The 24,266-nt window shown below is 37.6% G+C and overlaps 1 protein-coding gene across 1 annotated transcript in view; it reads right to left on the reverse strand.

Annotated features, from left to right (window-relative positions):
* GFRAL (GDNF family receptor alpha like) overlaps positions 1-24,266 on the reverse strand; it is a 57,470-nt gene that overhangs the window by 15,919 nt on the left and 17,285 nt on the right. The window contains 3 exon segments of the mRNA XM_027126786.1: positions 16,140-16,390; positions 21,569-21,899; positions 22,795-22,851. Of these exon segments, the coding sequence (XP_026982587.1) occupies positions 16,140-16,390; positions 21,569-21,899; positions 22,795-22,851 (639 nt within the window).

Raw genomic sequence — 24,266 nt, forward strand, 5'->3', positions numbered from 1 at the left:
ACCACTTACTAACCTGTCTCACTTAGGGGATTTTATCTGTGTAAGTACCAAACGTTTGTTTTTTTGAAGAAGTCCTCCTTTAAGATGATATCCCAGCATGTAGGTGCCAGGGCAATAACTATTAAGTGTCCACATGTGGTGTTTTATGGGAATACATTTGATGCTATTATATTGTTGTCACAAGAATACTTGGCTCTTTAAGCCAGGAATACACATGCTCATAATAAATGATTTTTATGACTTCACATACACAATCATGATACACAGAAAGTATAAAGGAAAGACTGCTTGTTTTATGTAGCTCTGGCACTAACTCCATCCCCAATTATGGGCAACAAGGGGATTATATGAAGCCAATGAAAGCATAAGGGTGGAAAATGGAAAAGATAACACTGTGCTTTCACATACTGGAGCCTGTGATTGTTCAAATTGTAACAGTATTGTTTTGTTGTTTCATTTCCCTCCATGATCTTAAATGCTCGTTCCTTCTCTAGTGCTGCCAAAATGTGAGTTGTCTCACTCATCAATGGCAACTCTTTAATCTTTCCTTTTTGGTTTAGAGCACACGACAAAGGTAGTCATGGATGATTCACAGAATCATGCTCAGTGGCAGAGTTTTTCCCCTCCCTTAACATCTAAGCCTTTAAGGATAGAGCTGGGAAAAAGTGAAGGTAGGGGACAGCTGTTCTGTTGTTTCTGTGGAGGGTTTGGACACTTCAGTATTTCCAGATTATAGCTGTGTGAAGCATTTTTTGCAAAATAAAAAGCCAAGCCAAATTTGCTGGTTTTCAGGTCTGCAGACAAAATTTAAACCAGCTGGATTTTATTGGGAAATTTTGCATGCAAGTAAACCTAGTGGTGAAACTCAAGCCAGCATTTGTCTCCACTGGAATGGGCTACATCTTTAGGGAAAACCCCCCTACCCCATGTCGCTTCCCTTAAGGGAGTTTTGAATTTTGAAAGTTCCTAAAAGAAATCTGCCAGGTTACTCCATAGAGTATCTGATCGGAACATTAGCCAATGAAAATGGAAGGTACAACCAGGTCTGATGTCTCTCTTAGTCAGATCTTCAGAGATGAGAAGTTGTGTGTCTCTCTGAAACCTGATTTTAAATTACCCCAATTAAACCAGCTAATGATTCCCTCCACACAAGTACTTCCAAACACAAAAGCCAACACACACACATCCACTTAAACTCACACACACACGTGCCTGGTCAGAGTGGCAAATAATGACTAACTTATTGGATTTGTATATAGCAAAAGTTTCACATCCTATTTTGACTGTGTCTTAAGTGAAAATTACCACATTCCTCACCAAAAATATGCATTTTTATAGATTTAAACATATAAGGAATAGAAACAAAGAAACACATAGTATGATGATTTTTTACTAAGCCTGGGATACATTATTTATAAAGCTATTTAGAATTTGGAAAACAAAGCAATAAAAGGTAATTCAACACTAGAGGAAAACCCTTTTACTCCAAATCTCAACTTAGATCTCTGAAAGAATGAGCAGTTTTTCCAAGGGCAAAGAAAGAAAGGACACATGCTTTCATAAGATTTTAGTATAATCATAGGAAGGAAAATTCTTGGCAGACTACTCATCTTTTTGGCATTAAAAAAAAAATCTCTCCAGAGCTGTTCCTATACATAGGCAGCAGGGAGGTTTGCCAAAAAGGTACTGGCCTCAAATATCATGTCACCTAATCCAAGAATATCAGGGCACATCTAATATCAAAGATCATCTATTTCTGTTAAACTGTTACCAAAATTTAATTTGTGAGAAACCTGAGGTCTAGGGTGAGTGTAACTGATTTCCTCCATACCACCTAGGGTATTAGGGATCAAACTTGTTTCCTAAGCTCTTGTTCTTTACATTATAACATACTCCCTTTCCAGCAAACACACTTTCAAGGATGCTTTTGTTCTACACACATGTTCCCTGGGAAATGTAACATTTATAATCAATGACAATTATAAATTTCACATCATTACATGAGAGAAGTACATTACGGTTGTTTAAAAATCACAATTTCTGGTACCCCAAACTGCCTTGTTTAAATTCTGCCTCTGTTGTCTTCTGTGGAACCTTGGGCAAGTTACTAACTTCTGAGTGCCCCAACTTTTTCTTTGGTGAAAGAGCAAGCATCTCCTTCATCTGTTGCTTATACAAATTAATTAAACAAGACATCAAATGAACAGACTAGTGTTGAACACACAGTAAGCCCTCAATAAGGTCATAAGGCTCAAAGGAAATAAAAGATAAGTAAGCTAGTGTCCATAGCCAGGGGACAGCTTTAAACTGGCAAGCAGTATTTTTAGATGTTTATTAAACCTTCATCTTTCTTTTAAATTATTTTTAAATTTTTATTTTATATTGGAGTATAGTTGATTAACAATGTTGTGTTAGTTTCAGATGTACAGCTTAAGTGATTCAGTTATACATATACATATATCTAATCTTTTTCAAATTCTTTTCCCATTTAGGTTATTACAGTATATTGAAAAGAGTTCCCTGTGCTATACAGTAGGTTCTTGTTGGTTATCTATTTAAATATAGCAGTGAGTACATGTCAATCCCAAACTCTCAATCTATTCTTCTCCCTAAACCTTCATCTTAAGGATATTGTATCTTATATTACTTCAGTTTTTTCCATGTTATTATTTCACATTGTTGAGGTGAATTGGCAAACATATCCATTAAAATGTTCTTTGTAGTTTGTCAAATGGGAGGATTATTTTCAAGCATTGGTCCAGATCCTGACAATATTAACACCCTGTTGTAGGAATCTGCTTCTGGCCATCAGTCATTCTTTCTGCAGTTTCTTTGAGGCAGGTGATAATGTGCTTGGAGAGCACCAACACCTGATAGCCATTGCCTTCTGTAACAAGTGATGTCAATAGAGCCAAATGCACAGGAAAACCTCATCTATAGGCTCCACATCCCTATTCTAAAGATGGTGCCTTCCAGGGCAGCCCCAAGGCCACCATCAGAGAGGTTCGAGCATCCCACGTAGTCAAACCTGGAAACTGAGTCTTACTTACTCACCGCTCTCCTTGGGAGGGTGGGCAAATCTAGGGCGAACTTGTAACAGGTCACAAGGATGAAACTGATGGATGATTTCTAAATGAAACTGTTTTGCCTGTCCCTCCCTCCGTTGCTGGGAACAAAAACTTACATTCTTTGTTACTGATTAACATGGGTGGGCATTCTTGCTGGTTTTGCTTGTTTCTCTCATCTTAACCATAGAAACCCAAGAATATTCTTTAAGACTCCTGCTTTCTCCCCAGAAGGCAGGAAGGTAGTTTTCAAGACGCTAGTCTGTTACCCTCCTCATTTGTTGGCGAATCAATACATTTCTCTTTCCTTTGTCCTCAAAACCTAGTCCTTGTTACTCTCATTCGGCATCGGGGGGCAAGGACTAATTTTCGGTAATGAACTTAGGGAAACTGAGATGTTTCTGTGTGGAGGTTAGTGTGGGAAATATGACTTATTCAAATACATTCAGGTTTCATTTTGGAGTTTCAAACAAGTAACCTTATCCAGCTGATCCCCCCTTTCCCCGTGGTTACTCTTCACCTCCAAGCACAATTTCACTCAGTTCTGCACTATTTTCTGAATATTGAGTGTAGTGTGCAGTAACTCAAGTGATGACACTCTTCTGAGGTTTTCTGACTTGTGACTTTTATCCATCACATCAGTGGTTATCACTGTGGACAGTGAAATTGTGGGACCAACGAGACTTCCTCCAGGGATCCATGTTTGCTTTTTCATATTTATAACATGACAATCTTGGTCCTAATACATCTGGGGTATATTAATAATTTATTCATAATAAGAAACAGGCATCACCTCACCATTCTTTAATCAAAACCAGAAGCTCTTTTGCTGTTGACTCTGGGGATATCTTATCGCATGGGGATAAATGGGAAGTGATGAGATCTTTTGTTCCACTGGCTTGATAAGCAAACTAAAACACACTTAGGAATCATGATTCTAGGGATGGCGTTTTTTTTCTTTTCTTTTTTTTTGGTTCTGAAACCAATTCCAATGGGCAGGCGATCTGCACATCTACAAGCAATTCTTGGGTCACCAGAGAGGTGTTTTAGTATTCAAATCAATTCCGATACCATCTACCCAGAGATGGCGTCAGATTCCAAAAGTCCTACAAGACTCCGCCCCACACAAGTCCACATTGTTACTTGTACTTCTGTCCCACCAGCCATAAATGAGAGGTTCCCGGGACTTCTTCCTCGGGCTCAATTAATTTGCTAAGAGTGCCTCACAGAACTCAGAGACACATTTTAGTTACTAGATTGCCGGATTATTATGAAAGGATATAATTCAGGAACAGCCAGATGGAAGAGATGCATAGGGGAAGGTGTGGGGAAAGGGCTCTGAGCTTGCAAGCCCTCTCCAGGCATCACTCTCCATCACGTCCATGTGCTCACCAACCTGGAAACTATAGAAACTCTGTCGTTTTGGGTTTTTATGGAGGCCTCACTGCATAAGCATGACTGGTTAAATCATTGACTGGTTAAATCATGGGTGTGATTTCAACCTCCAGCCCCTCTCCCCTCCCTGGAGATTGTGGGGGTGGTGCTGGAAGTTCCAACCCTCTAATCCCTTGGTTGGCTCCCTGGCCACCAGCCCCTTATTCAGATTACCTAAGGGTTTTCCCAAAATCTCCTCATTAACATAACAAAGGACACCTTTATTGCTCTTATCATAGGGTTTTAGGAGCTCTGTGCCAGGAGCAGAGTCCAGTTTGAAGACCAAATACAGTAGAGACCAAACCCTTGTATCTTGGGTCCTACATCTGAGGATTGAAAATATTTGGAAAAACATTTCAGAAAATTCCAAAAAACAAAACTTGAATTTGATGCATGCTGGTACTATTTTTTTACATAGCATTTCCATTGTATTTACAATTACTTACAAAAGCATTTACATTGTTAGGTATTATAAGTAATTGTAAAAAAATAAAAAAAATAAAAACCAAAAACCTCAATTAAATAGAGTTGGGAGAGCAGAATGGGGAGCTCTCACACACTATTACAACAGTAGAGGCACACAAGAAGAAAGACTCCCCTTCTTTCCTGGCAAGGACTCAGCCAATGAAAAGCCATGGAATCTATTTACTCCAGCCCTCCTGACTTCCTTTTCCCCTTCTGTAAAAACCTTCTCCTTCCCTTCCCATTTGGGAACTTGCATGTGGCTTGCCATGATTTTAGACCCCAAGTTTCAATTTTCTGCTGATCCCTAATAAACCCATCTTTGTGGAAGAAATATCTGAGTCTATTTGTTTCAGAACAGTATAATCTAGAGATGATTTAAAGTATATGGGAGGATGTGCGTAGGTTATATGCAAATACTATTGATACACCATTTTAGGCAGGGGACTCAAACATCCATGGATTTTAGATGGAACCAATCCCCTGTAGATACTGAGGGACAGCTATATGTATTGCTTATTCTAAATCACAATGTCACAGTATCTCAAAACAACCAATGTTGAAGCTCCTCCAATGCAGATAGTGTATGCTTATATAGATGACTCATGTAAGAAAACATTGGTAGACTTTGGCTGACTTCAGAAAAGAATCAATGCAATAAGTACTCCAAGCCAATGTTCTTGTGGACCATGAACAGCAAAATGTAGTCACTTACGTCAAAGGGACCTAAAGTGGAGATGGAAGGCCATTAAGGAAGTGAAACACACATCCAGCCCTGAATGCAACATACTTTTTTTTTTTTTTTTGCAACATACTTTTGACCCAGGCATCCTGAGACCACCTGGAACCTGTCTTCTTTACTCCCTAGAGATGACAGTTTAGCAGCCAATCTACTACCAGCAAGTGGCTGAATGCCTGCCGACGGCAACCCGTAGTTCTATAAAAATAACCTATGTAACTTCTCTGGGATATCTTTGTCTGTTGCCTTTATGAACATGACCATTTTCTATTTCCCTCAGAGCACATTTGAGTTGCTACATGAATCAGTGCCTCCAAGACTGCAATGCTTAAGACCGCAAACAAACTCTTTTTGTTACTTGCAGTGTTCAGCATTTCTTGGTTGACATTCTTGATGTATGGTACCCAGACAAGCTGTATCTGCAACACCTGATGCCCTAATTTCATTTCAGAACTACATAATCAGAAACTCTGGGGTTGGAGCCCAACAATGTGTTTAACAAGCACTGTAGGTGATTCTCTTGCAGTTAAAGTTTGAGAAACACTGCTCTAAGCCACTATCTCAATAAAAGTTTTAGGAATGATAAGGACATCTGCTTGGAATCTTTCATGACACTATGATGCCTACTGATTACTAGATTGACACAATATACCAGGCTGATTAGGTTGATCTGTTTCTTAGTAGCAGACAGGTTACGAGATATGTAAGTTATTTGATATTTATTAAATTATACTTTTTTTTTCCTTAAAGGTCTTTGAGAGATTGTCTAGATCCATACTACTCAGAGTGTGATCCCTGGACCAGCAGCATTAACATCACCTGGGAGCTTGTTAGAAATGCCAATCTCAGGCCTTCACCCAGAACAACTGAATCAGAATCTGCATTTTAACTAGAAACTATGTAATTCTTATACACATTAAAGTTTAAGATCAAATGTCCAACTTCATCATCTGACCTAAAATCATTCAAACATATATTTAAGAAGTCACTTATTCTGAGAAAATATGACACCTTAGAACTTCTGGAAATTAGTCTGTTTCCCACACCATCTGTGTGACATCATAATGGTTATGCAAAAATTATTGATTTGTGTGATTTTCCAAATCCCTGAAAGTCTATAGTAAGAGTTTATATTTGCTGAATTTTACTATTGTTATGAATATTTCTTTACATGAATTAACTGATATAATCTTTGCACCAGCATTCTGGGTTAACATTGATTTTCCATTTCACAGACAAGAAATTGAGGCCAAAAGTGAGTAACCTGTTCACAGTTACTTATCCTATAAATGATGGAGAAATTATCCAAACCCAGCATGCTGGTGCCATTTTGCCTCTCTAAGACTAGGCTCTAGAATAAGGTCTATTAACACTTCCAAACATGAGATCTGACTATTAGAGGCATTGTTGTTGATCATGGTTTTTAACCAAAAAATCAAGGCTGGGGCCAAGGAAGAAGGGAGGTGAAAAAAGCTCTGTGTGCATTTTAGGTTTGAAAGTTAATAAAGGTTTAATGCACTGATTTACCTCTGAGGCCCAGAGCCAAAGAAATATCCAGAATTCTAAGTAACATAAAAGCCTAGAGTTACAGAGTTTACCATGGATCTGATTTTTTTTACATTGGGTGGTAACTTAAGTCATTCTAAAGAAATGGTTTATTTGTTTTTATTATTCTTTATGTTACTAACTTATAACACACATGCCTGTTCTCTAAAGAGTTCTAAAGAGTTTGCAAATAATGAAAAACAGGTTCCTAAAGGAATAATTTTTAAGAGGAAAAACATACATTTATAAGTGAGTGTCTACGAATTGGATGTACTACAAATTCACCATGGAGCCACTTTAATCCCGAAAATACAAAATACTGGACAATTTAGAAGCTATGTTATAAATATGAATACAGAGTAGAGAAATTATTTTGAATGTTCCTTGGAAAACCAAGAGATTTTTTTAGCACCTGGACTGAATTTGAAGGAAACTGGACTTGAATTAGAGTTTTGTGTGGGAACCAAGAAAAAGTCAGTGGTTTTGGCTAGATGAAGTGATTTATTTAAAGCCAAAACTTAACATAAAGCTCCTGGAATACCAACCTATATGAATTGGCTATAAGAGAAGGTGGTGTGTGTGTGTGTGTGTGTGTGTGTGTGTGTGTGTGTGTCGTGTGTCTGTGTGCATATGTGTGAGCATATGAGGGGGAGAGAGAGAGAGAGATATTTTTGCAATGGAAATGTCTTTCACAATTCACTTCGCTCACTGTTTTATTTATAGTCTATAACCTTACTTTCTCAAACAGCCACTGACCAGATGACAATAAAAATTAAAACAAGAATTGACAAAAGTGAGTTTGAGCCTCTATTAATCCACTTTGCACAGTCTTTAAATTATTTTCCTGAAAGTAAGTGTAAAATGTTATACAGTTTAGGAAAAATATACAAAACTATGTATTAAGCACTTCTATACCTAAATGGGTGTATTTAAAGGACTTTCTATAAGAATGCTCATTAATGGAATGTTACTTTTAGATCAAGACCTTCACTGGGAATAGACAGATGAAATATTGTAAGCCAAGATGAAACAGTGAAATAAATAATCTATCCATTGAATGGAGATAAATAAGTAAGACAGTCTTATTGGCAATGTTGATATCTAAGACAAGACCTCAGTAGACAGATGGGTGAGAAGTGTGGCTACAGGAAGAAATAAAGTTGTAGAAATACTTACTAATCTGAGGGCTCTTTTCCCAAGTTTCTCAAAAGGCTATACACATGTTTAGGAGTTTTTATATGAATATTTCACAAAAGCCAGGTAGTTTTGTAAATCTATTGGAGACTGTCTTTTTTCATCCTTGTTACTAACAGACAGGGCTTCCTGTATCCTAGAGTTCATTAAGGGGATAACACACATTTAAGAGCAAAAATGTGTTAGAACCAATTGCCTGTTTCAGTGTTGACACCACACAAGAATCAACTGTAAAAGAGTTTCCCACTATTCAGACTTTTTTGAAAGTAGAACTATGAAGAGGAAAAGTACTGGAAAATATAAGGAGCCTGAAATGTTTTTATTAAAGTGGGCAGTAGCAGCCCAGTCTTATTAATTCCTGATTCTTTTGCTCAAATATTTGAATTGAAAATTCCAGCTTAAGTGGAAACACAAATGAGTGAGGCTCTTAACAGGAAAGCTATATTATGACGAGAGGTCTAATAAGGAGGGAAAAGAACAACGGTATTCAGAAGGCAGTGCTGCCATAGAGATAGAGTTGATTCATTCATCCATCCATCCACTCACTGTTTATTGAGTAGCTAATGTGTGCCAACTGTGTTTTTAGGCACTGGGGTGAAGCAGGCCAACTTAAGAGCTGCATGGTATCAGTCTTGCCTTTCTGTGCATAGGAGTTTCTCATTCCCTGAGAGGTGTGAGCTAAAAGAGGTTCTGGGTTCTCCGGCAAGTGCCTGGGTTTTTCCCACATGTGGATTAAAGCAGTGGTTCCCAAACTTGGTTGAAAATCAGAAACACCTGGGTGATTTTTTTTTTTTTAATACAGATTTCTGAGCTCTGCCTCAGGCCTACTGAATTAGAATAATTGAGGTTAGGGTCAAATATCTATATTTTCAACAAACCTTTAGATATTTCTGAAGGATGAACAGGTTTGAGGGCCAAGAATTCCACGTCCATCCTCTCAGTACTTTGCGGGTTGTCTTTGTGATCATCAGGCTCTTCATTAATAATGAAAAGATTGCTCCTAACAGAGTTGGGGAACCAGCTGTCTTTAGCGAAACATTAATATAGAAACTCCTAAACATGGGTATAGCCTTTGTTTAACATCAGATAAAGAAACCTAATAGTCCAGTCCTGAATCCAGTGCCAAACAACAATGGTATTTAAAGTCAGGGTGATTAAAATGTATAGAATATCTGCTATGTAACAGGCAGTCTATACACTTAATCTCATTCAAGATCTCTGGATGCATATGGCATCTCTGACAAGCCCTAATAGAGGTACAGCACAGACCCCTTGGATTCTAGAGCAAGGCTCCACCATCTGTAGGAGGAGCCCATTTGCCATTTAAAATATAGCTCCTAACATGCCGCTGGGTATGAAGAAATTCATTAAGTCATTGGTTCCCAGAAAGGTGAGTACAGGATATCATTGCTAACTAAATGGACAGCTGGCACACCACAGACCCACCTAGATGTGGCCTGAGAGACCAGTGGTGAGGGGACATCCTCCCCAAGGGAGAGCATAAGCAGGGCTCTTGATTGCCCACTTTGCAGAGACACACATGGATAGAAGTTAAGACTGGTGGGCAGTGGTAGATTGCTTAATCAGAGAGATGGAAAGAGCGTCCTTGAAAGACTGTAGACAAGGGAATGAGGGGAAGAGGCATATGGAAGGTCCTGTGGTAGTAGCACAAAGTGGGCAGATCAGATAGTATGCACCATGGAGTAGGCCTTCAACAACCAGGTCAACTGGTGACCTGCCCAGAGGAGGCCAACCGTGCCCTCTTCAGCCACGCAATGCCTGTGCACTGAGCATGTGGTGACAAGGATGGCAGCCATGCATGGCCCCACAGACTGGACTCCCTCTCTCTCAGGCTGTCCCATCAAAGTTCTGCCAGTGCTGAATGCCAAACAGCCCAGCAACAACAGAAACCCACAGTTTGGCAGGTGGGTGGCAGACTGATGATACCATAACCCTTCCACCCTGAAGAAGGCAGTGATGCATTCCTGCTGGAATTTATACCTATTCTGGGTATGGATTTGCCTTTGCTCTTTACCATCAAATGCTTCCTCCAATGCCTAGTCCATCTTTGTGCAGATGCAACCTGACAGTGCTTCCCCTTGGATCTGGCCCTGGACACCTCCTTCTTCCCTCCTCAGTGCTTTTCTGTCCCTGCAGCATGAGATGGACATTAGGCTCCATCAGCATTTATGTATGTACTATACACAATTTCCAGGGAATCAAGGTTCATGGGGCCACCCCTGAGAAATGGGACACAGAATCCAAAGGATGTCTTTCCTGTCCTTCTGCCATGAAGACAGTTCTGAGATGCATTTCTCAAAGCACCTTGGAAGGTCCCAAAAGGAACAGGAACACTTGAAAGAGATGCAGCGATAGTGTGAGTTGATTCCTCTTGACTGCATTGTACAGAGTTTTACAATAAAGATATGAGCTCAGGTAGAAACTTGCTGGTTTTCAAGCAGAGATCAGAGAGGTTAAAATGAGGACCCTATGACATGAAAGCTGACTGTCTTAGGTCCCAAATAGTAAGAGATACGACTGAACAAGATTGTCCAGTCATAAGAGTCCCAGTATTTCTGAGTTAAACAAATTGGCTCAGCTATGCAGCAAAAATCAGATTAAGGGGAATACATTTTCACTCAAGTCCATTGTTTAGATTAGCTTAAATCATTGCATTAGAGAGAGAGGTATGGGGGTGAAGAAGCCAGGCAATAAGGCAGACTTGGGAACTAGTCAAGAAAATACTTTTTTTATTGTGGATACTGGCACATGGAACTGACTGAAAGCAAATATATTAGAAACCTAACACATTTTTAAGAGATTATGTTGCCAAGGAAGCCACCGGTTGGCTTGCAAAAAGTCTGTGACTGTTAAATGTTAAAGCAACTCACAGTCTCTCAAAACTCGTGAGCAGGATATGGTCTAGGAGAGCTCCTGTTCCAGAAAGAGGGCATCCTCTCCCCCAGCCTACTGCAGATACAGCTGTGGAGGATGGTTGATAAGGAAAAAGCTTCCAGAGGGCAAGATGGGAGCCTTAAGTGTGGTTCTTCCCAGGTATCTGTCAGAGAGGCTTCAAATGACTACCAGGCAGGACTTCATTACTGGGTGCTATAACTCTCCCTTTTTACCTTATTTTGAATGGACGTCTTTATTGATGTTATGCTGTCCCTGTTAATATACCTATAACATGCGTGCATGCGTGTGTGTGTCTGTGTGTGTGTGTGTGTGTGTGTGTTATTTGTGTTGGAGGGATGGTAGGGAATAACTGCTCTTTCTAGTTCATGGGCTGCCTGTCCACTCCATGGTGCTACATCATCTGGATTGCACATCACCCAAGATCCAGGTCTTTGAGCTAGTGACTGTCGCTGGATGAACATTTGGGAAACACTGGGTCATCTCCCTTGGGGAAAGGGTAAGTACATTCTCTTTGTAGACAGAAGAGTGAAATAGACATTGGGTGAATTGTGGCAGAGTCTTACTTGTCAGCTAATAACCACAGTTGCCTTTTCTTCTGGTTCAAAACTGTACTACAGTTTCCCACCTTTCTTGCAGACAGCTGTGACCATGTGGTTGAGTCATGGTCAGCAGGACGTGGGTGTAGGTGACGTACACGGCTTCCACTACCAAACCATGAAATACTCCTCTGTGACTATGTTGCTTTCTGCATTCTGTCTTACCCTCTTTCCAGCTGAGTGGAGAGGGCTTTGAAGTCCATCATGAGAAAGAGACACACATTGGGAAGAGGCTGGTCCTCTAAATATAGGCTACTATGCAGTCTTTAAAAAGAATAAAGCCATCATATGTGTACAAACTTGCAAATGGGTCCATCATATATTTTTAAATTAAAAAGGGAGCTGTAGAGCAGGATGTATAGTTTGATTCCATTAAAAAATATCTGTGTGTGTGTGTGTGTGTGTAAGGGAGAGGGAGGCACTGTTTGAGTGTGTTCAAAATGTATAAGGTACGTATACTTACAAGGCAAAAAAAAAAAAAGTGTTAGAAAGAATGTACACCAATCTTGTAAACGTTGGCTCTCTCTAGAGAATGAGATTGGGGGAAGAATTTAACTTATTTTTGTTTCTATATTCTTTAAATTTTGTTTAAACTTGTATCCCAATTATAATGTTTTCTGCTCCCTATAGGATTTAATAGAAATAGGTAGTCTCTTTTTATGTATTTATTCTTTTTAAAAATAATTCTTCAAAAAGAAGCTGAGCCTTCAGGGGCAGAATGGGTCTATTTCCAAACCTCTTTAAGAGATTTGTCTACAGTTGGCATAAAAAGACAACTTTGCACCAGTAGAAAAGAGAATATTCCTGTCAGCGTGTGGTACACACACATCTATAGATTGAATTTTTCAGTGTAGAAGGGAAAGGCAACACCAATCTCTTAATTCTTTCCATTTCTGTGGTCCTCTCTGTCTTAACCAATTTTTTTCTCTTCCGTTTCTCTCATGCCTCTCTCAGCTCTAACTGCCAACAATTTGCTCTGGGCTGCCAGATGCCAGAGAGAAGTGAGTCTGTGGATGCAGAGTTGTGCAGGTGAGTGCAAGTTGGTGGCCAAATACCCAGCACCTTCAGGATGCTTAGTGCCCAAATGTGGTCCTGCAGACTGGAACCGAGGCACGCTCTTCAACATGTTTTCAAAGCTCAGGTCTGAGATGAGAACAAAGAGGTTCTGCCTGAGAGGGCTGTGGAGCATCCTGAACCAACACAAGCTTGTTGTCCTCATGGTGTTACAGGCAGGAGAACACCGTGGGCTGCAGTCAACCAGCCAGGGCTGGGATCCTGCATCCACTGCATCCTGGACATGGAAGCCAAGTGACCCAGCTCACCTCTCAGCTGCCTTTACCTTCCATGTGAAAAGCTGCAGAAATAATATTGTCCAGCTCATGGAATGATTAAGGTTAGATGAGGAATGTGACCCCAGATAAGCACTCCTTCTAGCAACTCTCTCATTTTTTATAATTATTATAAGACCCTGACTTGGATACATCAAGGTAGATGACTTCCAGATTTGTTTCAAGCAAGTGTTCTTCAAACTTCCAAGAGCAGCACATTAGTGAGTCATGAAGTCAATTTAGTAGGTAGTCAGCATTGAAAAAATATAATGGAATAGAAAAATAATTTTTAAAAAACAGAAGACATAGCATGTAAAAATCTAATGTCAAATGCATTGCTTACTGTGGTCTGAGGTCAAGTGAGTTTGAAAAACAATGACTTGAAGCCAAACAAAAGTGACAAATGGAAAATTTTCTCCAACTGTCCTCTCTGTTCTATTCAGTTCTGCCCCTTTCAGGTAAAATGAGCAGAAGGTGAAGGGCTTTGGAAACCAGCTGTAATGAGAGCTGTTTTTTTTTTGTTTTTTTTTTTTTGAGAGGTTGATAAAATGTACAAATATTTTTTATTTTATATTGGAGTATAGTTGATTAACAATGATGTGTTAGATACAGGTGTATTTTGATAAAGCGTGAGCATGCTGGGCTGATATGAAAAGTCAGAGGCAGTGGTTAGAGTTCATTCAAAAATCTCCATGTTCTACCACTTCCCAAGTATATGGGGCAGGGGATGAGGGTTTGTTAGAACTAGCCAGGCTAAGGATTTAATTTGTGTTTTTGTCTGAAACTTTTCCTATTAATTCAAGTACTCAGAGCCCTGACAGAAGGCCTTTAAGGTTCCTTTAATTCTATAAATGCATCACTTAAAATTCCTACTTTTAGTAAGTAATGTTTGAGGAGAAAACATGTTTAGTCTTCCAAAGTGAGTGAAGAAAAGTGAATCATTTTGAATTTTTATTTTTCTGAAACGTTATAGAGTATGTCAATGTTTATGGATTTTTGTGTCCATTTCTACTGTTTCTTCATGAATATATATGTATTTTTGCTCTATATAGGTAGTCAAATACAATGAAAGCAAAACATAAGAATTATTGAAAACACATGGGAGAAAACTCGGTTTGGAAGTAGAATTAGGTTGCTTGCGCTGGCATTCTTAGGGAATTTATGCCCAAGGAATTGGTTACCACTAACTTGCAGAAACTACATTTTTTTTCCCGGACACCATTTAATATGGAAAAACCACTTATAAATAATCATGATAGTGTAATTGTATATATTGTTGTTGGTTTAAGTTACTTTATTTGGTATTTCCTTTTGTAATGTTATGAGCCATTCATTATAAATACCTTTAGTTCCAACAGAATTAGCCACTTAGTATTAATCAAAGAGGAAGATTATTTAGAAAATATGACTCAACATATATCATGCGATTTTCCTCTTTGTATCATGATTTCAATTGAAATATGTCTGTAGTGCTAATTATAGAAATTCCAAAGAGAGCCCTGTTGGAATCAAACCATACACTCTGAGTCGTATGTTTATTACCTAATACATAACAAATCACAATTTTGATCATATTGGCTAATGTGTATCGCTTTAGTATCTTTAAAGAAAAATAGAACAAAATTTTTAAAATGTGTGTATCTGTTTATAGTTAGATATATACAGATATGTATCTGTCAAAATTTGTATAAATATAAAGATTTTTTGCAATGAAATGGTAAATGTCTGTTATTCCTTCCTGGAAATGGTGCTTGTGGTTTGGTTACACCTAGGGTCTTATGAGCCGGGGATGTTTTGGGACTCACATAGTTGCATGGATTAACCTTGAAGGTAGATGATGGAGAGGTCTTGAATTAGTGTGTGATCACATTGTTAGGCTTTTTCCTAGAAGACTTATAGCCAAATCTCTCTCAACCACTTGTTCCCTTTGAGACTGTAGACAAATTATTTAAATTCCTAAATCTGTTTTCTTATCCCTAAAATACTGTACATAATAACTTTAGAAAATGTGTTTTCCATTCCCTCATACAGGTAGATTAGCAGACATATTAAAGACCAAGGGGAGATAACTAAATCCAAGGGTAAATACGTTTTACTTAGGTTGGGACAGCCATATAGTAGATTGTTAACTACCCCCGATGAATCCAGCTTTGGATATACACATCCTTCTCACCGTGACTGTGAGCTTGGCCATGTGACTTGCTTTGTCCAGTGGGGCACTAGCAAATATAGCAGAAGCAGATGCTTGACAAGTACTTGTTCACTGGGGATTAGCTGCTAGGGATGCTGCCATCACCATGAAAGATCCAGGGTCTACTGCTGCAGAGGTCATGTGGAAAAGAACCACGCCATCCCAGCCAACAGTCCTTGTTAAACAACACCTGAACAGACTGGCCTTGGTCTCACCACCAGACGATTGTACCTTCATGAGAGACCCCAAACAAGACCATCAGAAGAACCACCCAACTGAGCCAAGCCCAGTGAGAAGAATTGTGAAGAAATAAATAATTATTTCAAGCCACCAAGATTTGGGTTGGTTACTTGCAATAGATATCTGTTACATTCCGTTATCTGGTAGGATAAACCTTTTAGGCTCTTGATATTGAAATCAATGTGACACCTAGGAGTGATCAATCATATAAATTAACAACATGTATCACTTGCAGATAAAAGAGTAAAATAGCAAATGTGCAAAGCATAATCAGAAAATAAATTTTAAAATTAGAAACATAGAGTTGACTTTGTGACCAAATTTTCTATGCTGGATTACTACTTTGTGCTGTATAGACAAAAACAAGAAATATATTATATATGTGTGTGTGTATATATATATGTATATATATATAATTGGGTAACTTACTGAAACATGATTTTCTATGAAGCATATGCTGGAAAATCTTGCACAAGGATTCTTCACTTTGGGTAATGGTCCTACAGGTGCACTGCATTTGAAGGACTGTCCCAAGGGTACCAATGTAAGCTGCTTTGCAGTCATTACTTCCGGAGCAAGTGAGGTCTTGCTTGCTTAAGGTACTGATGCAGGTCTCATCCTCATGGCACTTTCTTATCACATGCTGCCAGCACTTTGCCTGGAATGTTCTATAGCGCCTCCTAGAAAGAGTCAGGAAATGGAATTAGTCTCTGAATAATATTATTTCACAGTAACATGTAGTGTTGCCTCACCTAACGAAAGACTGACATAAAGCAAAATACCTTCTAGATGCTTATAAACATAGTTGAAAACTAAGTTTGTACATTTAAACATTCCAACAGAGAGTGCAGAAGAAAACTTGTGAATTATTTTCCTTTTGTGTTGAAAGACAGAGGTTAAGTTTAGGATTCCCTGGATGACTCTTTCTTCATTACTAATTTTATTTCACTGGGCGATGATTTGTAGTAAGAACTCCTTGCAAGATTTATTAGCAATAATTTCTGAAGCAGAATGTGGTTTTGAGACTAGCATTTGGCCATTGACTCCCACCAAGTGATTTCAGAAAAGTCTCTTGACTTTTCCAGAGAGTTTTCCCACAGGATGGGAGGTACTGTATTCTTTCTCAATATTTCTAGGCAGACTAATTAGAGTTAACAAAATGCTCTGAGGTTCTCTGGCAACATGAGCTAATTTAAAGCAAAACATGAGTTTATTTAATGGTCGAGATAATCCATATCCATTCATAACTTTTCTGACTACATATATCATTCTTGCTGTATTAGCATTGAATAAAATCTGGATAGTGTACAATAATTTCATATTTGGAACTTTCACAGTAAGAAAATCTACTTAGTGGAACCAAGAATATTAATCTTCCTATTTATCATGTATAATTATTTTTTTCGCTGTCTTGAATATGTCACCATCAAACATGCATGAAAACCCTCTGAGTACATGTCATTTGTCCTGCGCTTATTTGCTTTCATGATGTTACTCTGCTTAAATCCATAAATCACATTATTTTCAATAATCTTGTATTTTAAGTCATCTTAAAGGAATCAGCTTTTAAATACAGTGGTAAAAATTAATTAATATATTAGAATTTATATTTAATAAAATACTAAAAAGTTTTTGAGCATATAATTCTGAATCCAGAAGAACAAATATGTTCCTTTAATGCAATTAAGGGTTTTATATATAAGATGTCATCTAGATGTAAGCATTGGCAGTATTGGTTGCCATCTATGAGGTTGACAGGTGCCATTTAGTCTTTTTTAAATATATGTTTTACAAATTAAGTTGCATGATTTATCTCCTCATAAAAGTTATTTCATTCAAAAAAGTAGTTGTGAAATTTTGCAAAAATGATGAACTGAAGGGTATTTAATTAAAAATTAAAATATTATAAAAAGTACTTTAGTATACTTACTATCTAAATTATTTGAAAAAATTAAATACGGCAAAATATTTTATATTATAGAAATTTTGTTTTATGTTTGAAATGTTTTGCTGTGTAGCTGTTTCATTATCCTTATTTTCTCGATATACTGAAATTTTTTATTCTGGTTTATTACTTGAACCATTAAGTATTTAAAAGAGTAAGTTTTAAAATAGAGTTGATTATTTTGTTTTTAGTTTTGCTATAAGTTTCTGGTTATATTGTAAAATGTAAGAGAATATGGTCTGTGTAATTTCTACACACAGAATGTATTACATTTGCCTTTGTGACCTAATATATAGTAATACTTTGTGAATATTCCTTGGCACACTTAAATATGTCTATTGTGGAGTTTTGCTTTTAAAAAGTAGGTAAAATTTCTTGTAAGCAATTACTTTTTTTCACTACTTTCTGGAGTTCATACATATGGAAAAACAATGTATTGTAATTTCCTGTAAATTCCTAAACATTTATAATTGGCAAAATATAATCTCACCTCCCAGTGTGTATCTGTATTGGGCAAATTAATTGAAAAAAATAGTTCTTTATGTCATCTTCTTTGGCCTTTTCAAATAAACAGAGGAGTTTCAAGACCAATCATGAAAAGAGTAAGCGGGCACAGGGACAGAAGTTGTATTTTCAAATCCAATTGCTCTGCTTTGCCCCATGTATAAGGGCTTCTGCAGGAAAGATCCATGATAAAGTCTTAACATTCTCACTGAAGAAGTTGTTTTTCTTTGGAGATTTTTTTTCCATCTGAATTACATTAAGGATAATTTAATATAAATACTGGAAATCTCCCTAAGGCAAAATCTGCTTGAGAAAGTGATAGAATTTGTCTTTTCATCTTGACAACTAATATTGTATAATATTTCCATCACCTCTATAAAGTGTTCATTCAGAGACTATTTGCACATGGTGAAAAGAAAAAGACCCACAATCCTTACTCCCTGAATTAATACATAAAAAACAGGAATTACATAAGAAGAGACATATATCTGTATATTAAAACATTATAAAAATTAAGTAAGTACAGATACTCAAAAGTAGAGGGAAATGAGATGAAGTCTTTTGAGAGCATATCGTGTTCCAGACCCTGCACCAAGCACTTTGGAGAGGTTGTGAAACCCAGGCGTCCTTGTGGAGGAAAATCACCAACTCTATCAGTCAGTCTGAGGATGTGTTGATGCCAAAGTGAGGTTCATGCAAGAGTTTGTGTTTCAGAATCCATCACAGGGCTTTTCAAGGATTGTAGCAGTGGATCCCATCACTCGACATTAAAATATGGTATTTGATAGGGAAACTCAGATATATCATCCTGAGAAAATTGAATACTAATAACTCAAAGATAATGATGTAGAATATCCGGGGCCCTGGCAGTGGAATCAGGTAAAGCTTGGTACCGTCCATGGAGACATCTGGCATTTTTACAGGGATTACTTTAAAAAAAAAAGTGTCCTCTGGCTGGGTAAAATGTTATTTGGTTTCACTGCTAGTGAAGATAGATGATAGACAGTAATATTTTATTTGTGATATGAGAAAAATAATGCAATCAAATGTTTTTACCACATTTCATTGATTATAGGAGATACCATTATTTTATTACAACGAAAATCACTTGTTGGCAGTTGTTATTGTTTTAATTTAATACTTTTTGTTTTTGGTCACTGAGCTTAAGATGCATTCCAAACATGTTAGGGATATTAAAATGTGCAAAAATTTTGTATCTTTGAATCAATGAAATACAATAATACACTGAATAAGGATTTTTGAGATATAAATGAGTTTGAAATTTTTTAATTTCATTGTAAAAAATATTTTTATTTTATTATTCATTCAAGAGAAATAACTAGTAAAACTTAAAATAACTGATAAACATTTGCAGGAAAAGATCCGCAAATAGAGCTTTCTTAAGAACTTTGACATTCTATATAAGTTGAAGCAAAAAAAAAAAAAATAGTCAATGGTTTAGCACTCTGCTGAGATCTTTACCCTTTATCTTACAGAATATGTGTTATAGGGAAGCAGTTCTCTTTTTTTGACAAATGTTTACAAGATCTGCAGCTACTTTGCCAGTTGGAATGCCTGACAGTAAAGGTGTGAGGATAGTTAAAAGGCGGAAGGAAAGCAGTTCACCAAGAATCAGCCCATTCAGGAAGTGATGTCATTAAATCTCATTTGCCAGTGGTTCAAGCAAGGTGACAAATGTGACAAATCTTGCCCTGAGCTATCACACCTAGCCACTTCTCCACACTAAATGTTTATTTTGACCTTTAAAGGAATTTGTATGTATGGAGTTTTATTCATTTAAATACAATTAAATAAAATAGTCCCTAATAGAAGGTACTGGGCAAACAAATTAATATGAATTTCTTGGGATAATTATCCCAAGAAGAAGCAGAAGCTTCATCCCAATTAATGCTGGTTGTTAAATAAAGCTCCTTTAATGTGATAATATCAATGTTACAGGAAGTTTTGATTCATCAAGTTTATTCAGTATCCTCTTTCTTTCCTCCATCTTCTGACTCATGTCCAAAGAGGCTCACTTAACTGTGGCTTTCTTACCACACAAAAGATCAATTCACCTTGAATATATAAGGAAATGTGTTAACGAAGACCACAGTGAGGAGAAGAGAAAGCCAAGTTGTTGGTTTCAATTTATGGTTTCCAGGAGGAGTTACCTGCAAAGGTAAAGTCTAGTCTCAACTAGCAGCCAGAGTGGATATTTTAACAAGTGAGCACATCATTCACACCTCTGCTCAAAATCTCCCAGTACCGCTCTTATTTCTCTGAGTAAATCCATTCTCTATTCCTCTTTCCCTTGTGCACTCTACCCTCCTTGCCTGAGATCATGCCACACACATTTCTTCCTCAGCACTGGCTCGTCCTTTTTTTGGTATCTCTTCTTTCCGATATTTACTGAGACAAGCTCATTTTCTCACTTATTTGACTCTGATAAAATGTCTCTACTGGGGCCACCCCATTTGTATTGCAATTCTTTCACTCTTTCTGCCCATTCACATTTCCCCTTATTGCACGTGTGTGTGTGTGTGTGTGTGTGTGTGTGTGTGTGTGTGCTCCACAGGGCAGGCATTTTTGTATCTTGTACCCTGATGCCTAAAATAGTAGTAAGTGCCTGGTTTTTTTTTTTTTGCGATACACGGGCTTCTCACCGTTGTGGCCCCTCCGTTGCGGAGCACAGGCTCCCGATGTGCAGGCCCAGCGGCCATGGCTCACGGGCCCAGCTGCTCCGCGGCATGTGGGATCTTCCTGGACCGGGGCACGAACCCGTGTCCCCTGCATCAGCAGGCGGACTCTTAACCACTGCGCCACCAATTAGCCCCTGGTAATTATTTTTTGAATAAACAAATACATGACTAACATCATCACCTCGAGAATTAAGGATGAGAGGTTGGGAAGAGAAAAAGGGTGCATTCCTGACACCATGGCACACGTGTGTTGGGGAAATCCAAACTCTAGCTCTTTCCTCATCTCCAGCCTAAGACACAAAATATTTATTTTGAAGTTTAAAGAGTCACCTCGTCAAAATTCTATGACATTTAACAGCCTTATATAATCACACCCCCCAAAAACAATAATAAAACTGACACACAAGACAGGTCTATTAAGCAATTCATGAGTCTCACTTGAATATGAAATTTTAATAATGTTATTTCATGACTACCCAATCCTGACAAACTGAATTTCTTTTATTCCAAAAACATATTCTGCATTTGAATTTCGGAAAGGATACTACACATGTACTATGGATTCAAAACTATGAATTGTCTGGCTTTATTTACATCATGTTGAATGATGGTGGGAACTCTAGCTAATGTAATGAGATCAAGTGTTGGGACTAGACTGTAACAAATAAGGTGCCAAAATCAGAAAGTAAGGTATGTGTGTTTTTACTCACCTGCATAATTCATCATTTTGGCAGCTGTGAATTATATCGAGGCAAGTTGGGGCTGGAACTCTGTTCACTGCACATGGCTTGCTGTGAAGAGCTTCTCTGGACTGCTGACAAGGTACATCAGAAGGAGCACAGTCACAAAAAGCCAACATCTGGGCAGTGTTAAAAGGCATATTTTGGTAGAAGAACTGGATGGCTGCTTGGCAGTGTTTCACATCACACAGGTTTCCATTTGCTGAGCAAGCTTTCAGGTAAAGGGCCAACTGTGTGTTACAGAGCACATCCGCCACACACTCCTCCGCCACTTCCAAACAGGACCTGATCCCTCTGATTCCTAAAAGCAATGATATGCCCAGGTCGTGGAAAAGTAAACAAAAAGCTGTACATGCAGAATCTGTAAAACACTGTGAGAAGTCCATGAGCAAAATACAATGATGTACCCATATGTTATTTTTGGCAAACATTCCTTTTTTTTCCCCTTAGAGTTAGTATGAACTTACTGGGACCTGAATAGTGGACTATTTGAATCGTCCTTCATCTACACTGGCTACGTATTGTGATCCAAAAGTGATGGGAAGTGTGTAGGGCCAAAACTGAGCTGCAGAAAAATATTCTTGAGTCCAGGTTTCTCAAATGTAAACAGTAAATCTTCAGAAATTGCATTTCAGCTATATAGCTAATGGTGCATTCAGTGGCTTGAATCAAAATGTTCTTGTTCTGTTGCACTTTTTATTTGGGGGGGAAATCTTGACTAAAGGCTGTGGCTAGTCCAACATATAAAAATGTTCACATTCTGGAAAACACAGGTATGTGTGAATGCCCCACCCCCAACACATCCATATACACAAAAAGACCTCAATTTAATTTACGTGATCAAAATATCTATGAAATTTAATTAAGACCTAGTCTTTGGTTTTAATTGTAAAGTATTCTTCAGCGTAACTATGAATAAACGATGGATAGGCAAAACAGATGTCACATGAGTGAAAGAAATGCAATGATTTTGTTGCCTTTTTTTGTTTTTTTAAAATTATATTTATTTATTTATTTAAAATTTTACTGGAGTATAGTTGATTTGATTTTGTTGCACTTTGTAGTATTAGAATGATAAAAATATCCACACAATTTATTTTGTAATGGCATATCTTTAAGAAACCTAGTAACTACATTTTAAATTATATTGTCCAGTATTTACAATGCAGATCAAAATAACAGTTTATAAACATTACCATGATAGGAAAGAGTAGTTAGATTCCACTTGAACTTATTATCCTCTTTCATGTTATCTAGAAGGAAAACAAAGAGACTATTTTGTTAGTGAACAATATTCTAAATTTAATAGGAGAATGTGGACTACCTTTATGAGTGAATAATCAAGCAAAAGTACATATAAGCTCATGTAACCCTTATTTAACCCTTGATACACAAAATTAGTGAGGTACAGATGAAGAAAAATAAACCCCTGAAATATCATTCAAGTCAGTTAAACAGCCCTGCTCTGAGTATCCAGTTACTGGAAGATTTAAACAAATGCTAATGACTAGGCCATGTGCTCAGAAGTAAACAAAGAGTCTGTCTGGAGAGAAAGAACAGAAGGAATATTGTCTGAACCAAAAAACTCTTCCCAGTAAGGTCTTAATTAGATTGAAAAGCAATTTAAAGACTATTTCCACCTCTGTCTTAGCCTCCCAGAGTTTTTAGGAATTGTAAGTACAGAATTGAAGACTCTCATTGATGGAAGTGAACTTGGTGACCATCTAATGCTAAAACATTTCATTCCAGAAGCATTGGTTGAGAGAGCTGAATCCTAACCACTAGATCACCAGAGGGGAGGGAGAGGGATGGAGCAGGAGTTTGTGGTTGGTAGATGCAAACTGTTACATTTAGAATGGATAAGCAACAAGGTCCTACTGTATAGCACAGGGAACTATATTCAGTATCCTGTGATAAACCATATTGGGAAAGAATATTTTAAAAAAAGAATGTATATTTGTGTGTAACTGAATCACTTTGCTGTACAGCAGAGATTGGCTATACTTCAATTAAAATAATGATGTTTAAAAATCTCATTTAATTGTTCTTTCTTTCAAAGATCAATTTTATAAAAAAAGAAAAGAAAAGAAGCATTGGTTGAGTCCCTACTATATACCAGGTGCCATATTGAAGACAAATCGGCAGTCCCTATTGTCAAACCTATTAGGAAATAGAGACACACAAACAAAATCAAAATAAAATAGATGGAGCAATAATAGACATATGCATAAAGAGATAGAATAGAATTATCACATTTTAAAATAAAAATTCAATTTTTGCCATTGGCTATTAAGGTACTGACTTCTGTTATGGCATAAGTGTCTCTTCATGTTTCAATTTGTCCTGACTTGAGCTGTCTGTCCAAACTCCCTGCCTGCCCATCTACTGCACATATATGATGGTACAATCATAAGGAAATTCTTTTTACCTCCCGGTGTGTCACAGCCTTTCCAGACTCCTTGTTCCATCTGTTCTCATTATACATGTTTTTTCATTTTTCTACTGGTTAATTCTCAGCTCAAGAATCACTGTCTCTTCTGAAACACACTCTCCTATGTTTCTGGGATGTTCCTTCTTCTGTGCTACTATTCCATATTGAATGAAATACCAATAAGCAAATTTCAGAGAGTTCTACAGCTTTTGTAACATACAAAAGTCTAGGCTAGAT

This window comes from Aethalodelphis obliquidens, unplaced genomic scaffold, assembly GCF_003676395.1.
Source record: "Aethalodelphis obliquidens isolate GAN/ISIS:26980383/991018 unplaced genomic scaffold, ASM367639v1 scaffold31, whole genome shotgun sequence".
NCBI classification, from domain to species: domain Eukaryota; kingdom Metazoa; phylum Chordata; class Mammalia; order Artiodactyla; family Delphinidae; genus Aethalodelphis; species Aethalodelphis obliquidens.